Source organism: Megalops cyprinoides, chromosome 22 (genome assembly GCF_013368585.1).
Source record: "Megalops cyprinoides isolate fMegCyp1 chromosome 22, fMegCyp1.pri, whole genome shotgun sequence".
Lineage (NCBI taxonomy): Eukaryota > Metazoa > Chordata > Actinopteri > Elopiformes > Megalopidae > Megalops > Megalops cyprinoides.
Window position 1 is genome coordinate 9,055,755 of NC_050604.1, and position 20,178 is coordinate 9,075,932.

The window sequence follows — 20,178 nt, forward strand, 5'->3', positions numbered from 1 at the left end:
GATGGTTTGTGTGGACTGGAGAAGAACGTTATGGTGTCTTCCAAAAAGTGGGTGGAGGAATGGGTGATTTGGAGTGCCCGGAACCGTCCGTTTCTCTCAATATTGAAATTCAAATTCAAACGAGCTTTGTTTGGCATGATCACACAGAGAAATAGTATTAGATGTTAATTAGTAATAGTTGCAATATTCGTATAAATATGACAAAATTGTACAAAAAGATTGTTAGTGTCCTAAATAAACATAAACAGGACAAATAATGGATAAAAATAAATAGACAGTCCCTCTCTCTCTCACTTGCTGTCACTTGCTCTATCTCTCACTCCCTCTGTCTGTCCCTCTCTCTCCCTCTCTCTGTCTGTCTCTCCCTCCCTCTCTCTTTCTCTTAATTAGTGCCGTGCTGCTCCCTGTCCAGCCTGTCCCTCAGCCTGGAACAATAGCCTGCTTTGCAAAGCTGATGTCTTGAGTGTCATCAGACTGACTCATGCTCTTTGCAAATGAGTCTGCTGTGAAATTTCCAAAGAACACAACAGCCAAAGGCAGGTATTTTTCAGGATGGCAGAATTCACACAGACTCAGAGCTTTTTTTCCTTTTCATACTTGCCCTACAAAACCTTTGTGGGTGGAGATGTAAGGCGGTGGTTTGAGAACTAGCACTGTTATTTCCCGTGAGCTCCAGGTACTTCGCCAGAATGGCTTCAAGGGAACGTACAGGTGTATAAATAGATGATGAAATGCAAGCAATGCAAAATGTAAAGACGTCTGCTCATCAAGAATATAAGATAATATTTTGTTTTCATGTCAGCTATCTAAGTGTAAAAATACCTCTGCCTTTGATCTTTGTATAAAGCTTCTAGGTTCATCGGTTTGATCCTTGTCCGTTCACCTCATCAGGAATCTTTCTGAGGTCTTCTGATAAGCATGCTGTTAAGGCCAGCTTTCTTCAAGCCTCTGACTCTGGACAAGAATCTCTGAGACCTGTCTCGCCAGTGTGCGTGGGTAGTCGGGAGTGAATGGGAGATATTGTGACATTATGACACCTGTCTTTACCTTATCCTACATGTGGAATACGGAAGACCTCCCTGAGCAAATCGGATGCGAGGGTAATGTGGCGCACCGACGAGGTTGTTTTGTGAGTGGGGAGTGTTGACACTGGGAAGGAGCAGTAGCAGAACAGCAGTGCTGCACTGAGGTTTTCACTTAGTGTCACTCGGTCTGCTTCTGCTTTGACAGACAGGTGAGAAAGATGGTAAAAAAGACAGGCAGTTGATAGGATAGATGATTAAAAAAGGGAAGCTGGCTGGACCCGATCACTGAAATCAGTGTCCGAAACCAAGCATGGCTGAAAAGTTCATTTGAACGGAACTGTGACTCAGGAAGGAATTGGTTGTAATTATGTGTGTTTTTATCTGCCATTCAGAAATGAAAGGAAGCAACCATGAACTCATTTCTCTTCCTGAGTGCTTATTTTTTCTTTCTCATGCAGATTCAGTGACTGGACCAGTCAGGACTGTGCAGGTGCATGTAATATGTCTGTCCTCAGAGATGCTAAAAAGGCCATGTCCTGACGACCTGGCAGACTATGGGGATACCAGAAGTCAGGAGTTATCGGCTTAATGTGAACTGGCTTTTAGGTGAAATCAGGGGCCTTACTGCACCTTCATCCAAATAAGTTGGTTCAATTAATCGTTTAACAACGAACTGTAACAAGGTCTTGAATTTGGAAGGCAACGCAATCAGTAAGCCTGTTGCTCTAGACAACACTAATAAAAGGGGGAATTTCAGCTTTTTCTTGACCCTGCGAAAAGGCATGTTTTCATCTGGAAAGGGCCACCAGGGTAGTCGGGTTCAGGTGTCACTGGGACAAAGTGCCATAAGCCTGTGTGAGTCGAGGGACGCGGTGGCTGCCATTAGTCAGTTTGCCCTGAGCTCAGCTGCAGTGAGACCCACTGGAGGTCTTGAATACGCAGTCTCTGTGGGCTTCGGTCCCCACATCCCTCTTCTCAGCCTCTCACACCAACCCCCCCCCCCCCCCGTCAGTATGCACCCCCTTCCCCCCCACATGAAGACGTGAGTGGTACTGCCCGGGTATGACATCACCTCCATCCTCCCCAGCCTGCACCTCAGGGTGACCTGGCTGGCAGGGGTGCGCTGGAATAATTGAGACGGGGGGAGCGTTGAATAGGCACGGGCCCCCACCCCCCCTGGGCCCCAGGGTTTAGTTCCCTTTGTGTGCGGCTGGGATGAGATCATTAGCAGCGGGGAGGCTAATGAGCAAATCAGCAGGGTATTGTGAAAAGCAAAATTCGTCACCGATGACCTCTGACCTCTCCTCCGGGCCGTTTACGATGATGGGCGTTCTAGAGGTGGAGCTTCAGAGCTGAGAGTTTTTTCTTTTTTTTTTAACTTACTTTTTTCCATCCCACAATAGATGAATTTCTGGTCAGTTTGGGTGTTCTCTCTTTTGTCTGATTTAAATGTTTTTTTTGAACTTCTTTTAATGCATCCATTTCTGAGCATGTGTTTTCAAGGTCGAGACAATTTGCGTCGGTGTTTTGGTCTCAAGACCTGCTTTCAGTCACAAGTTCTGCTGAAAATCATTTGCAATCAAAAGAAGCCCACTTTAAACAGTCTACAACCAGGAGACCATTATTAATTTGGTAATTATTATTAAGTGGTGTGTACTGCCTTCAGATATGAACGTGTGAATTTCAAGCTTTTTCAGAAGAACAAGAACTGTGCTGCAGCTTTTGCAGGGCCAAACCTTTGCAGATGGCAGGTGTTTGTGTCCACTTACAACCAAATAAGAGACAAAAATGTTCAGTTTCTTTTCCCCCCTCAAAATTGGATTAAAGGACACTCGAGGTCACACTGTGAGCTTAATCACCTGATTCCCAACCTGAACCAACAAGAATATTCCAGAAAGAAAAACAAACCAAAGTGGGAAGGGCTGGTTTCTGAGGAGAGCGGCAGGCAGACATGGAGTGAGTGCTGTAAGGACCAGCATGCTTTGGGGTGATTGGCACTTTGTCTCTTAGGTGAGATTGGGCCGCCCCTCGAGGGAGCAGAGGGCTAGGAGTTACTGCAGCCCGTGCTCTGTACTAGGGGATTGCACTGGAAGCTCTAGGCAGAAAATACCTGCAAGTGCTGATCTAGGACCAGTTCTTCTGTCAAGCTTACAATGGTTAAGGTGTCCCAGCAGGGAATCTAACCAGCAGCCTTTTGGTTATGAGCCCTACTCCTTACCAGAAATGGTAAGGAGCTACTCTGCCGCCCCAAAGCTCAAAATGTGTAAGACATTTCAAAAATAAGTAATCATTTTCAGAAGCAATAATACAAAATAAGGTCCTCCATTACAAGTCTGTCCTGTGCATCAGACTCAAACTCGGATACTCTCATTCCCATTACTTCCTCATTGGTTGTGTGAATAGAACAGAGTGGAACTGAATGGCAAACTGAGACTCGGTAACCCTCGCCACAGTAGCATGTGGCACTCAAATGAAACTGAGAGCCAGTCACCTATGTGACACTGAAACTGGTCACAGTCAGCTTCCTGGGTCTGCCTCCCTGCCGTTTAAGCTGGCCTGGGCTCAGGCAGCTCTTGCGAAAAAGCGCAACGCGGGGACAGTCTGCAGCGCTCCCGTTTCAGAAAAGGGAACTCCCGAGACTGCAGACGCGCCGCGGGGAAAGGTCAGGTTCCGCTGTGGGCGTGCGACACGTGCCGCACGAGAGCCAATCCGGAGCGTGTGAACGGGAGCGGCGGGCGGGGTTGGAGGAGGGGGCCAGGGAGCGTAGCCGCTCTGGTGGAGCAGGTCTCTGTAACAGGTTCCTGTTCTGCGACAGGCGCGGTGACAGGCCCGGCCGGAAGCTCAGCGCGGCGACGCCCGACCTGCACCATGCTACGCAGGGGCACGCTCTGTCTCGCATTACGACACACTGTTCAATAACGCCCTGTGACGTGCCACGACAGCTGACGCAAGATGTGAGGAAAACAAAGCCGGTGGCACAGAAGTGTCTGTTAACTATCACGCGTCGATGATGATCGCTCAGTTTAAACCGTTGGACCTTTATTTGTACTTCTTGCCAGCAGCTTTCATCACAGGACTTCCTAGTAAAAATGTCATAGAGGGTTATTCCAGGAGAAGGCAATTAGTTGAACATACGACTCAACAATGTAGTGGTGTATATGCTGCTCATCTACAACTTCTGTGTCCAGCTATAACGTTTCCTTTGGTTTCATATTATTACAGAACTACCCCGTGTGCCTCTAATTCCCCTTCTTATCCTGAGGAACAAATGCTGTGGGATGGATGTTTCCTTTATCAGCTGCACTATGTCTTTACCATTTACTTTAGCCCATAAACAGTCAGTGGAGGCTCTGGGTGTTGCTCTTTAAAAGTGGACAGTCTAGTTTACACGAGAATAAATGCTCAGCTTAGAGCCTTAGAGAGCTGGTTACCAGCAGATTACACTGCAGCCCGCACCGAACGCTCAGAGAAGTTGGAATGCTGGTGGCTGTGGAAGGTAATTCAGGGCCCGGTCGTCATGGCAGCAGTGATATTTACCTATGCCGAGGATGGCACGAGGGCTTCGCTTTCAATTGCAGTGCCGGCGCTGTAATCAGGCAGGAAGCGCAGCGTCCGTCATGCCTGGAGGACCCGCTGACCGTTCCCATTTGTCGAGATCTGCTCTGATTTGTTATTCGGGCTCAACTGTGACTCCGGCTCCCTCTCATTCTGCACCCTGTATTTATGCCGTGTTTCTTTCATCCGTTGCCTGGCTGCCGCTGACCTGCCTCGGCCGACCGCTCTCCATGAACCGTTTGTGGTTCAGCCAATAGTACCTCACCTACGGCTTAGAACAACCCAGGAGTTGAACATTTGCGGTACTGTGTGTCACAAACTGTTTAGCATTTGTTTGCACAAAAATGAGCAAGAGCATTGACTAAATTTGCATGTTCCCAGCGTTAAATATCGTTCCTTTATCCTGTGTTTTGTATAGAAACAACAAAAGACAACAACACAAAGGCTAATTATGCTGATTGTATGTGGATCTATAATCCATCTCTGGAGGCCTGTGTTCATTTTCTATGGTGTACATTAAACAGAGTTGTTCTGCCTTGCTTGGAGTAAGGCTTTCTGGCTTTTCTTTTAAGCTTGCGTGCTCAGCTTTGCTCGCCAGGGCTCCAGGCTGACCTGCTGTCATACGTGGGGTTTGGCTAACGTACTGTAAACCCGGGTCAGCTCGCTATGGAAACAGCTTTGTCAAGACTCAGCCAGGGGAAGACCGGTCAGCCGAAATGCTTGCGGCTCGTCTCGGCTATAGCTGACCTCCAGCTAACAGGTCACCGGAAATGCAGATACTGACTGCTCTGTCCTGGCCTCCCCTCCTGTCTACACTAGCAAGGGATTTTCTCCACAAGTATTGAAAAATCGTCTCCTCCTGTTATAGCCAGCGTTGTTTTGCCGCCGCCGCTGCTGTTCCCTTTAGCAGACCGCTGTGGAAACGCGACGTGGCATCATTGACTGTCGTAAATTAAACTCCGGTTTGGGAGATGTGGAGTCCACAAAACCCCCCTTTCACCCCCGCAGCCCCTCACGACCACGTGATTTATCGCCGAGTAGCATGTGAACGGTTACCCTCCTCTCAGAGCCTAGCCACCAGTGAGACAGTAACACAGTAATTAGTGAGGCCCTTAACAGGGTGGACTGGCAGCGCTGGTTTACTCTTTCATTCAGTCGGTTCCTTGTTGTGGCCCGTCCTCCTCTGCCAGGTCTGAATACGGCGCTGTATATCACAGCTCCCGTACCTGCTGCTGGCTCTCCTCTCATGGCCACTGCATAACAGCGCTCCTAATCAGCTAACCGGGACTGATGGAGCGTACAGGATATCTCGCCCGAAATCATGCGCGGTCAAATTCGGCCGCGGTTTCCAAGGCGACGACACAACACCCGGCTCTTTTCTTTTTTCGAGGGGGCCACATCGAAGTCTGTCTGCTGTAATGAACCCGCATAGTGTGGAGGGCTGAGCTTGTCGGAAAGCGGGCCTCATTGTAAAAGGAAAGCTCTCTGTCATCCTTATTTGTGAGAGGTCATCCTCGGTGTGGTTACTTTCATTTTCACCCACTGCATGATGGGGCTTCACACCCGCGGCGTGCGTGTCAGTGATTGGTTGCATTTCAGCGCTAAGGCGACAGATGCTTTCATGTCGGCTTAAGAAGCATAACCTGTATGATAGCAGCTGCATCGTAAGCAGTCTTTTTTCCCTCATCATAGCAACGAGACTTCATGTAGAATGTCTGCTTGCATGCTGATGTTTTAGTCATTTTTGAGCGTGGTTTCCAAGTTTCTCACTATCAGGAAAAATAACCTTTTAATCGTCCGTGATATAGAAAACTTAAGTGTTACCAATTTCCTGTGTTAGTCTGTGCGGATTAAATAAAATCTTTTGATGACTTGACTGATTTTTTTTTTTTTTTTTAGTTAGTAAGGCCTAATGACTCTTAGTCTTCCTTGGTACTATGACTCACTCTCTGTGTGGACTGCTCATAATAAGGCAAACCAAATAAACCGAGGCAACGACTCACCTGGGTGTGAGGCTTAACTACCCAACAGGAGCAAAGGATTCCTCGCCCACACAGACAGGAAGCAGATCTCTGTGTTAGTCCTCTGACCTGGTTTGGCTTATTTCTCAATGGAGACATACAGCTCAGTCTACCCCGAGGGCACAGCCTGCCGGTGAAGGTGAGGTGCTTCTTCCCAAACGTTTCCTTTTTCTTAGGGCTGGGCGATACAGCTATCCCTGGTATGTGGCGTTAGTCATACTGCTGAAGCACGTAGCATGTAAAAACCACCTATGCTCTGTTGAATCACTCACTACAGAGTTCCAGGGGTCCAGCTGTCAGGGGTCTAAGTGCAGGGTACATCCGGGTCCTGAGAGCCAAGATGTAGCCTCAGCAGGTGGATTTTGAGTTGGCAGTAGAATATCACAGCCATAAAACAAAATGTGCTGGCAGGCACACCAGAGAACATTTTTCTACAACTCTCCTGCCATTCAACTCCTTTCAAGAGCACTGCGTCCATCCTGCATCAATCAACAACACTTATTAGGCATTTTATTGTTGAAAAGCTGTATAATGAGTTACCTGAAAGCTATCCCACTGACAGCTATTGTCAAGTTCATTTTTATTACCATGTAACGTGACCAACTCTATTCACTTGAACTTGAACAGTTTCGGTAGCTTTTTTCCTGTTTTTCAGCTTTCAGTTATGCTCGCGAAACACCGCAGATTGTCTGAAACAATCTCACGTTCTAGCTTTCACGAGCACACAAACTACAGACAATCTGCAGTGTTTCACGAGCATAATCATTTATTGTAATTACGTGATTGGTGTCGATCATTCTGTTGTTTTATTGTTCATGAAGGAGGCTAAAGGGGAACAGGTTGAAAGTAATTATAGATTTAAAGGTAGTATTTGGGCTTCCCCTGTTTCCAGCTCACACGCCGCCACTGCATACGAGTGGCGGTTTTTCCCCCGGCAGTATTTCACATGGCCTCGGAAAACTGGTGGTGTGCTCCCACATCAGGTATGACTAAAGCGAAAACAATACGGGAAGAAACCTAACACCGCCTACCGGGGATAGCTTTTTCTGATCTTCAACCTATCTATTCCAAGGTGTAGAAATAAAATTCTTGATTATTTTGCCTTTTTTCATTGTATTCCTCCCTGCACGATGTCATGCGCTACTGCTAGCGGCTCACTTTATTTTTTAAGAAATTAGCTTAGTTTGTGTAAGATGTCGCCAGTGAGTAAATGCAAGTGGCGTGAAAGCTACACAGCTGCCCTTAACAGCACATGCCTGCTTTTTCAGAGTTGTCTGCCCCTCACTCACTGCGTCCCTTTGGTTAACACAAAACTGACCTCTGAATCATACACTTCTATATGTTCTGCTGACTGTGACACAGTCCCTTGTCAAATATTGACCATCTGCACAGACCCCAGGTCCATTATCCTCCCCTCCAGTTTGTTAGAGTACCCGGAGCTCTGTCACACTCTGTTTCCTTTCTTGAGGGACGCGAGCCGAGACGCAAATCGGCCCCGCAATGATTCAGTGATGCCGTGATTCATCACTCCGATAAGACCTACAGTGGTGCGTCTCAAAGATACCCGTGGGAAAGCCCTTCCGATTGAAACGGATGAGTTTAGGTTTTGGTTTACGGGCTGAGGTGCGTAGGGGGAGGCGGAAAAACGGAATGGGGTGATGGGGGGTGAGGAGGCGGGGGCACCGCATGGTGGAGGTGGTTCAGGAGAAAGGATAAGATGTGCTGGGTGGGAGGCTCGGTCAGGCCTGAACAGAGAACACCGCCACGGGCTCTTCGTGTGGTTGCGGGTGGCAGTATGGGGTAATGGTGAAGCAAGTTATCAGTAGACGGGTGCGGGTTTGAATCCGATATGGGGCACCGCTGTTGTAGCCTTGAGCCAGTACTTGCGCTGTCCCCGAAAAGATCCTGCAGAGCATGCTGTGTAAAATGTCAGCTTCCTCCAAGCATACCAAACCCATGCTGGCCTATCACTCCAGCCTTTGCGATGTCATTGGAGGACCACAGCAGAGGGGAAGTGAGGCTTTTTTGAGGCCCTGCCATATCAGTGTCTCCCACTGACCAATCAGGCACCTGTAAGGTAAGGTTGGCAGAGAGATGTGCCCCGAGGCGCCAGCTCTCCTGTGTTACGCCACATGGCTTGCACTGTGTGAAATGGCTGCTGGCGTCACCAGGAAGTGAAGGGCCCCTCGGCTGGCATGGGAGAGGCAATGACAAAGCTCAAACACTTAGTCACCGACTCCAAAGTCAGGATGAAAAGGAAGATACGCAGGGAACAGGAAGATACACGCTCTAGATCACCCTTAGGGCCTCTGCTATGCAAAAGAAATTTCATATAAAATACTGTGATTTAAACAGCAGCCATGTTAGTATGTTACTATCTGTGCGTGGCACACTGAACCCCTGACAACACAAGCTGTACCTCAGTACGTTTCTGTTGGGTTTGGGTTTAACTCGCATGCTTGGAACACACACTCCAAATTTTTCAAAAATCAAGGCAGTTTGTTGCAAATGAGCCCTGGTTCATTTTAACTCTGCAAAAACAGAATCTAAAAAAGTAGTAATAACAATAAAAGATCCGAAATAGGGAAGAAAAGCTGATGAAGTTTGAAACAGATCTAATAGGGCCCCGTTTGCAGGGGGAGAGCTCCAAGGCCCAGCCTGCAATGGGCTCCTCTTTAGAGGCATGGGGAAGGCAGTGAGAGAAGATTAAAGTTTCGTTTGTGTACAGTAGCGAGAGGCTTTGAAACATGGGTGCTGGCGGACGCCACGTTTATTTTTAAAAGCTTATAAGTCATCAGGGTTTCGGCCGGACTGTCTGAGGATTTGGAATTTGCCTACACGAAAACCAGAGGCTGTTTGAGTGCAGGCAAATGGCTGATGTGTTTTTTTTTTTCATCCCGATATAAATAAAAAGCGTGACGTACATTCGAGGGAAAACGCTTTTTAAACGTTGGTGTTTGGAGACATATTTAATTCCTGTGGTTTTGTCATGAAGGAAAGCTAGGCCAGGCTAGCGCATGACGTCCCACCCGTCTGACCCTCGAGACGTAGCCATGGATACAGGAAAAAACACAGATGCGCGGCGGAGGCGGAAGCCACAGAGGCTTGGGGGCGACTCTAATTTTACCGTGGCTGGAGATGACCGGCGTGACTTCCTCTCAGAGCTTCGTGAAGCAGAGGTTTCAAGGTAGAAGCCTGGAAACGACTGATTCACCTGAAAGCTATGAAGCACCCCGAGCAATACTGCAGTATGGTGATGATGTTCTAAAGGTAAAATAAACTTTTTTTAATTGTTTTTAATATGGAAAGGAGGAAAGGGTCTGCTTTGGAGTGTCTTGAACCCAAAATCCGCATAGTTTTTTATGCTGTGTGAAATACATATTTTTATTAACATGTTATGGGAATACACACAGGGTTGTTTGCATACTGTGTGAACTCTTACCTTTTCCATTGGCATGACAATTACTTGCATTATGTAGCCAAAAATCTCTGGTCTTTACTCTTTATTAGCAGAGGCCCCTCTGGGATTTGATATGCCCATTCAGTGGACAGTTTCTCAGGGGAGACGTGCCTGTGCGTGTGTGTGCGTGTGTGTGTGCGCGCGCGCCTGCGTGCCCGCGGAGGGGGTCTCTCCTCTCCTCTCCTGAGGTGCCGCTCGGTGGTGAGTCATTGCGTGGGCAGGAGGATTCTGGGAACGCGAGGACAACGGCGTCTGCCCGGCCTCCACCCCTTTGCAGAGGGGCCCGTGTCATGGAGAACCCCGCAGCCTTCCGGCTCCCTCGCGGTGGCCGGGAGCCTCCGAGGAAAACAAAATCCGCTAACATCGTCAGGGCCCCCACACCTCATTGTAGACACTCTCCTCCCGCGCTCACGCACCCCTCACCTTTTTCCCCTCAAGCGCAAAGGGGTCCGGGTGAAAGAGAGAGAGGACTTGCTGTACTGCAGATGAGGGCGATAAGATGTGCAGGAATGCGCAGACGCTGGGACGCCCCCTGGAGCTCGGTTTGGCCTTCTCAGACACGCTGGAGGATATCCGCCTGCGCTCTGCGCCGCGGAAGCCCCGGCGCGCCTGTTTACTTTGGCCCTGCCTAAATAACCGAGCCTCGTCATACCAACCGCCGCAGCTTTTATATGGAAATAAATCTGCCCTGTGTGGGGTGTGGCTTTTTCCCCTCTGCTGCTAGTTGAAATGAGGACTCGCAGCAGCCAGGGACTGATGCTTAAGCCTCCTCAAATGTGCAGTTTTAGAAAGAGTGTAAGCACATGGGTTGGAGGAGGAACTTGGCCTCCCAAGATTCCCTGCCTCCTCAGTAAAGGTGCTCTGTGGGCACTGGGCAACACAGACAGACACAGAAACACACACTAATGAAATATCACTCCCCTCAGGTAGGCCTTATTGTTCTGCCAGCAGATGAGGGGACAAGGGGTTGACTGTGGTGTAAGTCAAGTAAACGTCAAACGCAGCGGTCACATCTCTTCCACAGAGCCAGCTCAACAACCCGGTCCTCAGCTTTCGCGTTCGGGTCGATGGGGGCGGGGGTCGTCGGCGCTTTTGACTCGCGAGCGCGGAGGGACCGTTGGAATTCTCTGGAACTGTGGGAGGTTTCCCAGGCGACCGGGTCCTCGCGGGCTGCGGTGAGGCAGGCGGCCGTGGGCGCCGCAGGTTTGGCGCGGTTGCGGGGTCCTGCACCTGCTCTCCTCTGAATGATGGCTTTGAGTGTGGTGAATGGGAGATCGCTGAGCGCTCCGCACTGCCTCTAATAAACCTCTCTCTGGGTGGGTTGGAGTGCTGTGTGAGTGTGTGTGTGTGTGTGTCTCTGTTTCTCTCTCTCTCTCTTTCTCTCTCTCTGTATGTATGTATGTATGTGTGTGTGTGTGCGTGCGTGCGTGTGCGTGAGACAACACAACAAGCAATTCCACATCCTTCACTCTGTGGGAAACCTGGTGCTCTTCACCTCTGCCTCTCCTATGTTAGCCCCAGTGAGAAGCAGCTGCTTTGTGCTTGTCTGCTTCAGACACGCTCCCTCTGCAACACCCGGAAAGTTCTGCCCCAGGGAACATTCAGCCTCGGCTTGTGGCCTGCGGAGAGCTTCATCGGTAAGAGCAGTGTTAGCTTAGCTGCCTTGAGCCGGCTGATCCAGCACCCGTTCGATATCGATCCAGTATCTCACACCGTTTTGCGTGTCTGATTCTGTTTAAAGATGGAATAAACACACGCCTCAGGTTAGGTACTGGATCCACATAGAAAGAGGTGTGTCGGCTTACGGTGTCCGGTGGTGGATTGGTACACGTCGGGCTTCGTTTTGCGTGTGGCTTATGCTTGTTGTTAGGAAGTTCACAGACTCACTGTGTTTCTCATATAACTCCTGGTACTCATGAAACAGCTCGCTGACAGCACAGGACAGGGAAATGGTGACAGTGCCAGAAACAAAGGTGTTTTTCCAATAACTTTACCTGTGTCTGTGTCTGTGTGTGTGTCAGTGTGCGTGTGTGCGTGCGTGCACGTGTGTGTGTGTGTGTTGCAAATAGATACCGACATTAGCAGCGTTAGCGTGGATATACACAGCTCCTATGCAAGTGATCCTCCTACTCAAAACTCTGTGACTCAAACTCGGATGAAGCGCAACCTGAAACACGCATGGCTAATGGTTAAAGACTAACAATCGGCCTTTCTGAAGTTCAAGTGTGAATAAGGAATTAAGCTTAATTTGAATATAATTAGCTCCTACCATTTTTTGGTACTGACGTTCTCATCACAGCAAAGGACAGAATGGACAAAGATAATTGCTTTTGGCTTATTTGTGCGTCGATCAGAAATCAGTGTCGGTATTAAAGGCCATCTGGAATGGAAAAGGTCTCTTTGCTGGTGTCTGCAAGAGCTATGGAGAGAGGAGTCCTTCATTAACAACTGTTAAACTAATTGCAGTATCTGAATGACTGTCTTCATTATCTTTGATTCAGGCCTTAATGGCAGAGCCTTTGGCCTGACGGTAATAAATATCAAAGCCATTACTGATGAGACTGGATGTCCATTATTTGAATATTTGAAAACAGGACAACTAAGTCATTATTTGCATGAGTACTCAAATGCTTATTAATGAAAAAGAAACAAAGAAAACTTCAGTTTTTGTTCTTTTTCGTCAATGTTCATAAGAGCAAATCCTGGATAAAAAACTAAGTAACGGGTAGTCCGTCAACATTAGTGTTCCTGCCTGAAAGCCAGAGTGAGTGAAGTTTAGTACCTGCTTAGTGGGGGGAAATAAAAACACTACAGAGTTCCATTATTGTCACGCACAGCCTTGGGAACCTGAGAGTGCTTGAGTGCTGAATTATTCAAAGAGCTCATTCCTCCAGACCGCGCAATCAAAAGCCCCCGCACCCGTGATCAGAGGCCGGCGCTCCCTCGCTCTCTGGTTTCATAACCCCCCGTTTTGCCCGATTTACACCCCCGCTGTCCTCTTCCTAAGATCCTTTGGCCTCTGGCACGTTCCACCGGACGGTCTTAGAGACTGAGGTGTTTGCGGAGTGGTCGGACTGCTCCGCGGGAGCTTCTGTTTGGTTCACCAGTTCTCTCTCTTGGGATAAACTGCACAGGGGTCATTTAGCAGCGGTACACCTGTTCAGGGTTCATTTGCTTTTTATTTGCTTCACTGGTTCTCTTCTGTTTATGTTCACTAATGGCTCTGGGCCTACATTTTTTACAATCCATATCTAAAAAAGTACATCCAGGACTGATCCATAAAAAAGTTAGCATGTTGCGTATCTAGAATTATTCCACATATGGATTTAATTGCTGCTTCCAGTAAATTTAAAATGATCTGAAATAGATTAGTTAAGTATTTGAAGATTAAAGCCAGAGGAAGTTCATGTCGACATGTAGGCTGTATGTGGTAAATCGCCCAATCACTGACACTGGATCAGTTCAAGTGCTTCTTGTGAAAAGGTTTCTGTGAGGAACGGGTTTGGGTTATCTCATCCTGGATTCATTCTGAGGGGACAAATGCCCAACTTGAATCTTGGATTTAGTAGCCAGTAGGTGCTCCCTGTAGATAGCAACGGGTATAAGAGTCCCAAAAAGGTGACCTAGTCTGTGTGATCTTGGCCATCATAAAACACATCTATAAAATTTTTTCCAAGTTGGGGATGCCTTGTCCATACACAGGTTTGGTGCAGGTCATTCCAGCAGATCTGTGTCTGCCGCAAGCCCCTCTCAGCCAAGAACTTCCCCTGGCTGTATTTAATTTGTAAAGCATGTAACCACCATTGCCTTTAAACCACAGCCACCGTGTTAAAGGTGAGGGGTCAGGGGTCACTGCAGCACCATCTCCCGTGTGTAACCTGGGATGTGATCATTCTTATGGCCGCTGTTCTTCCTCAGGTCCACCCAGCCGAGATGGAGGACAAGGGCCACCGGGTGACGGACTACTTTGTGGTGGCCGGGCTGACGGAGAAGTCCACGCCCCTGGAGCAGGAGCTGTCGGAGACCAAGTCCAGCGCGCCCAAGGCGCCCATCACCGACCTGGCGGTCATCAACCGTTCGGCGGGCGAGACGGTGCCCGAGGGCTTCACCTGCCTGGAGACCACCTACAGCGGCCAGCCGGCCAACCTCAACCACGGCAGCCTCACCAGCCCCGAGCTCTTCCTCTGCTACAAGAGAGGCCACGAGAAGCCCCCACTCAGCGACATCGGGTGAGAGACTGAGAAATGGAGCCACCCACAGCATACACCCACACCCACAGTGCCCCCCCTATTTATTCATACCCCTGGTTAAACAGAGACAGAAATGTGATATTACAGAAAACATAAGTGTCAGGTGATTTTTTTTCTGCTTAATATTCAAAAAAGTTATACTGCAGTCTTAATTTCGTCGGACAGAGCAAAGCCATGTTGTTCACGAATGGTGTGCTCCTCCAGAAAACACCAAAGTATCTGATAAGTACATTCCTTCAGATATAACGTGTTTGTCCCTACTTACTTAGGTGGGTGAATAAATGTGGAGGGTGCTATGTTACAAAGGGTGCAGGTTTACATTCCATTGTCAGCTTGTACAATGCTTGTCTTGGCTAAAACAAAATGTTTTAAAGGATGTTTTAGGAACGAGTGGCTAGGCACGCAAACACACATTCAGCAGTCTTTACTTTTAACTTTGAAACTCTCGGATTCGAATGGGATCTACACCCATTTTTTGAACTTGTCTTGATGTTTTCTGCATCTGCTGTTGGGAGTGGGCTGCAGGTCGGCTGAAACTCAGCCAGTAGAACAGTGGTAGCCTAGACTAACAGTAATGTTAGCAACAGCACATCACTGTAATTTAGTCAACTGTGCCCACCTTTCGAAATCCCATCCTACCAACTTTGATGGGCTGCTGCTCTTAATGTTTCTGCAGGTAAGTGTGATATTAGTGATCAAATCAAATATTTAAAAACTATAAAGGGCAGAAAAGCCATAGTTGACTGCTCTGAAGGTCACAAAATAATAGGTTTCCTGGTGATATTAAAGGAATGTATTTACCATTGAAACCTATGGTTTTGGGGGGAAAAAAAATTAAAAAGCAACATTGCGATGTTGAGAAACCAAGTTCACCTGTTAATGCACACTAAATCTACTTGAATCCCCTTTTAATCTTTAAATCAAACAAAGGAAGAACACCACCACCTGAAACCGAATGTGGAAGAGCTTCTCAAAACAGTAAAAATGGAATGTTTAAAAAAACACATTAATCACTGAATTTTGCACTTTAATCATTGAGAGGGAAAAAAACCCCAACACGCAGTAAATTCTGCTGTGATTACCATCACGGTGACACGTGCCATTGTGATGTGCCAGGAATTTCTCAGCAGGAGCGGTAGTTTACACAGCACACGAAGTCCAGATAGATTTTCCAACAAACGAGAGGTTCTGTCACAGCCTAGTTTCGGAGAACAAAATTTTAAAAGCAGTCATGTCACTAGCATATATGAATCGCCAAGCCACAGAAGGGACTGGAAGGGGTGCGGGGACATGCATGGGGGTTGTGCGGAGGAGTCCCTTCAAGGGGGCGGCCTGGCTTGTTTGTGCGGTGCGTGTGTCAGCTGCCTTGGTCGCGCCCGCGGTGTAACGGGCCGTTTTGAAGTCCTTCCTGGAATATCTCTCTGGCCTCAGGGTAGACCCAGATCCCCGCCTCCTCTCTGGAGCTTACTCGCGATGCCGGGCCAGCTGTTGTCTCTCAACCTCACGATCAGATCCGCTTCTGAGTAGGGAGGCTCCGAGTGGTTGGTGCTTTAGGGGGTACCTCTCCACGGTGGTCTCCCAAAGTAAGGTGGCTCAAAGTGATTTAAAGATTCAAGAAGTATTGCACGGACTAAAAACATCAGATTTTTAATGTTTTGTATGTATGTATTTTCCCGCACTGTAGTACAAGATAACAACAGGAGCTGTATAGCTCTTTGTATCTTTGTCACACTGTGTAAGGTGTGTAAACTGGCTGTGGATTATAATATCACATTTTGGCTTGCTGGAAAGAGGCTTTTTGAAGGGGTGGGTCCTAATTCCTAATGAATGTTCATCTTGGAGGTGTTGACAAGGAGCTTGTAGGAACATTACATTACATTTACATTTATTCATTTGGCAGATGCTTTTACCCAAAGCGACTTGCAAGTGAGGTACAATACAACACAAACTAAAAACCATACAGAGTCAACATTGTACAGAAGTGGAAAAAACTGCCCATTGTTTCCTTGGGCAAGCAAGTACATAATTTCCTGTTGCCAGAATCCCAGTTGTTTAGTGACGACCTGTTTGAAATGAAGTCAGACGTTTTCACAGTGATCGAGGAAATTTACATCAATTGTCCTTAAAACACTGCGGCGAATGTCGTTCCAGTTGAGTTAGCATCGTTGTGTCAAAACAGAGCATGCGTCCAAATCTCCCTCCTCTCTTTTTTTGTCTATTGCGGAAAGTGCTGAAATGCCTTTCATGACTCAAGGGGAGGCGGGGGGAATGGAAATTTGGGGGAAACTCGGCGTACAGGGCATTCTGTCCCAGGTCAGCTTTATTACTTGGAAAAAGGGATTTTTTTGTCTTCCCGGGAATACACTTTTAAACGAACCACAAATAAGATAATTTGCATTTGATGGTCTCAGGCCTCAATCTTAAAATGGCAGATGAGGAACATCTTAAACAGCCTCTGTAATGGCCAGAGCGTCAGCAGCTGCTTGGAGCCCATTGTGAGTGAATTTCCTTGAGCAGTGAGTGGCAGTGTGCTGGTGACAGAGAGATGGTCTCCATAGTAACAACATTTCAGACTCTCGGAGACTTTGCAGAGTTCTTTAAAGTTCTGTCCCTGCCATTGTCGAGCTGAATGTTCCAGCGCTGGATCTCCTCAACCCGTTCACTCTAGAGCTCTTCAGTGTAATAGCAATTGGCCACTCCTAATGATTTCTGATGACTCACAGTCTCTGGTGACAGCCTTACAGGTGTGTGGAACAGATCATGATTTCAGGCCTTAGTCAGCGTGTCCCTGTGCTCGCTGAGTGTAAACTTGAGCTGTACAACAGTGCAAAGCTCAGTGGAGCTAGTTTAGGGAGGATCTGGCTGAATTTATCTGTTCAGTTGAGAGAGCTGAGTTTCTTTGATCTGTTCTTAAAGGGTTATGGGTGTCAGGGAGACTGGGAGGTTTGTTTCTGCGGTGTAAGAGCGTCCTCCCCAAGGCCTCTGCCAGTGATGGGAAGGCGACGCTGCAAGAACCTCACTGTGGGTGGAGCTACCATGTCCCGTGTGGATGACTTGCTGCTCTGAGCCAATCACGCTGTGCTGCCTTGGTGAGAAAGAAGCTTTTGATTGATTCACAGCAATCTGTGATTGACAGCACGCAGTAGCTCCACCCGATGCGGGGTTGGTGAAGCCTTGCTTCCCCATCGCCGGCCTCTGCTTCCCTAGCTGATTAGTCGTTTGCCGAGGCTCTAACCCTCCGGCGGCACGGCCCACGGTACACGGACAAAGGAGGGCACCGATTCATTATTCATTGCTCCGCTGTCGCCTGCACGGCGGAAAAAACCAAAGACCCGTTTCCCGGCCAGGCCTGTGTGAGATGTGCTATTTGTTCCCCATTCTCCCGGTGCATCCAGCCAGAGCTGGATGCCAGAGCAGGAGGGTGAATGGGTGCCTTGCCGCCGGTCCGTGTGGGGTCATTCACCGGACCCTAATGGCTCGGTCTCCGTCGTCCTGGGTGGCGTCTGTCGCAGTGAACCTGGAATGCTTCCACGTTCTGCCCCCGGAGGTCTGCAGGCTCATACCCCGGCCGCCCCGCGGCTGCATTAGCCGCGCCGCGGCGTGTTTGTTGATTCATTTGGCAGACGCCCTTACAAGGCCGGAGTTGCGCCAGGGCAATGCTGGCAGGAGTGGCCTGCCTCTCAGCGCTGTTTTTTAGTTTGTTGTCCTTCAGAGTTTCCCCTGGGGAAGGTTTGGTGTGTGTGTGTGTGTGTGTGTGTCTGTTTTTATGTATGGCTGTGTGTGTGTGTGTGTGTGTGTGTGTGTGTCTGTTTTTATGTATGGCTGTGTGTGCGTGTGAGTGTGTCTGTTTTTATGTATGGCTGTGTGTGTGTCTCACAAATGCTGTGTCCATTTGTGTGTGTGTGTTTGTGTGTGTGCGCGCGTGTGTGCACATGCATGCATGCACCTGTCTGTCTGTGTTCCGCCCTATTTGTGTGTTTGTGACAAATGCTGTCTCCATTCGTTTTGTGTGTGTCCATGTGTGTGCATGTTCTACCTCATTTTCTGATGCAAAAGAGTGCAAGGCTCACTGGACAATCAGGGAGCACTTGAAGGAGCTTCTTCTATCTGGAGGCGCCCCTGTGGAGAGATTCAATCAAGGCCTGAAGTGCCAGCACAAGGAGTCCTCACCTTTGCTCTTCCTGCTCTCAGATTTCGGCATGGTCTTGCGCTGTCTGATTGACCCCCTGAATGCTTCTGAGGCACGCATGTTTGTCTTGGCCCCCTCGTAATGCAGCTCAGACGGACGCGGCGAGGCTCATTTGTACTTGGCTACAAATAAGAGCAAACATTGCTGGGGAATAAAAACTATATACCACAGTGGATGCATTCATTTTCCATTTCCCGCTAACCGTCTGTGGCATTGGTCTGCCCATGCTGATCGGCATGTGGAGTGGAGACTAGAGAATGGTAATAGAAACCGGCCTCCGGAGGGGTGCCTAAGAAAGCCTGAAAGCCGCCAGTGGGTAGACAGGGAACCAGGGTTTCTGGGAGATAGTCAGCCACCACCTCCATCACCTCCAAAGTGTTGCTTTGAATGGCTCCCCCACAAAGACTGTGGAACAGTTGGGTTTGCAGGAGCTGTCGTTTTTAGTTGGTCCGTATCCGAGTTGCATCAGGGAAGCTGTTTCTGGGCCATGTCCCTGGGTTGGTCCCTGAGTGCTGGTGGATGTCCACCCCAGCGTGGTAGGAGGGAAGTCAAGTCAACGAAGCTGCATAGCAACAGTAGGCACAGAAAACACTGCTGACTATAATGGAATGTAGCTTTTTTTAAACACAGCAGAAATCTCCTCTTGGTGTGACGGCCACGTTCCTGTCCGCTAACATCGTTAGTTCATTTTTAGACAAGCGTTACTTCGCTCAAGAGCTCAGCATGTTCATGACTTTGCTGTTTTTATTTCACCGTTTTCCAGTAATATTGCAATATCGCAGTGCTTTCTGGCTGTGGTCTTTCGCAACCAGGTCTGAGTGAATACGTGAATGACTGATTTCCATTACATTTTTTCTATGAATAAGCACTCTACACTAGTTTAGCACTTAACTCAGTATCTTACTGATCTCTTGTAATACTTCTCCATAACTACTCTTAGCATAGCCATGCACTTATTTGGAAATCACTCTGGGTAAGAGCGTCTGCTAAATGGCGTAATGTAATGTGGTGGTGTTCCGAGACAAAGTTCTAGCGATGGGGATTAGCAGCGCCGAGCTTCAGTTTCCCTGTAGAGAGCAGCCTCGTAGGAACGGACGGAGGAGTGAGGCTTTGTTTACCTCGGAACGGGAGCATAGCCGTGGGGGTGGGGTGTCCCTCTTCAATTTGGGTGGGTTTGGCCTCAAAGATACAGGAGAGCCCCGAAGCACACGGTCTCAGTCCGTGGCACAGCAGCAAGAGTTGGGCCTTTGAGATAAACAGCAACCTTGAGACCGGCCCTCACGCTGTACGCTCACAACAGGAGGAATTCTCATCCAGGTTCTTGTTGCTACAGCTAATTTTTTTTAATCTTAAAATTTTATTTGTGGACGTGGTTTCAAAGCACAAAGCACTTTAGCGCAGACGTGTAGGGAGTTTCTCAGACAAAACCGGCTGTGTCTGGCGTGCTCCGCCACGTCCCTCCGAACACTGCAGCATTGTCCCGAACGGCTGCAGTCTTGTGACACTGAATAGTGTGTATCTGGGCACCGCCAGAAAGAGGAACAACAACCTCATCAAGGACGCATCGTTTGCGGTGTCATCTGCACTTTTTTCCTTGGGGGGATTTTTTATGATGAACGTATGTTGAGACGTCATCGTTTTCATAAATTACTACGCTTATAGGCACAAAGAGCATTAT

The 20,178-nt window shown here is 48.3% G+C and overlaps 1 protein-coding gene across 1 annotated transcript in view; it reads left to right on the top strand.

Moving 5' to 3' along the window:
* LOC118769456 (DENN domain-containing protein 4C-like) overlaps positions 1-20,178 on the top strand; it is a 59,897-nt gene that overhangs the window by 7,953 nt on the left and 31,766 nt on the right. Inside the window, exon 2 of the mRNA XM_036516558.1 lies at positions 13,980-14,290. Coding sequence (XP_036372451.1) covers positions 13,995-14,290 — 296 coding nt within the window. The 5' untranslated portion in view covers positions 13,980-13,994. The remainder of the gene's footprint in view (positions 1-13,979; positions 14,291-20,178) is intronic.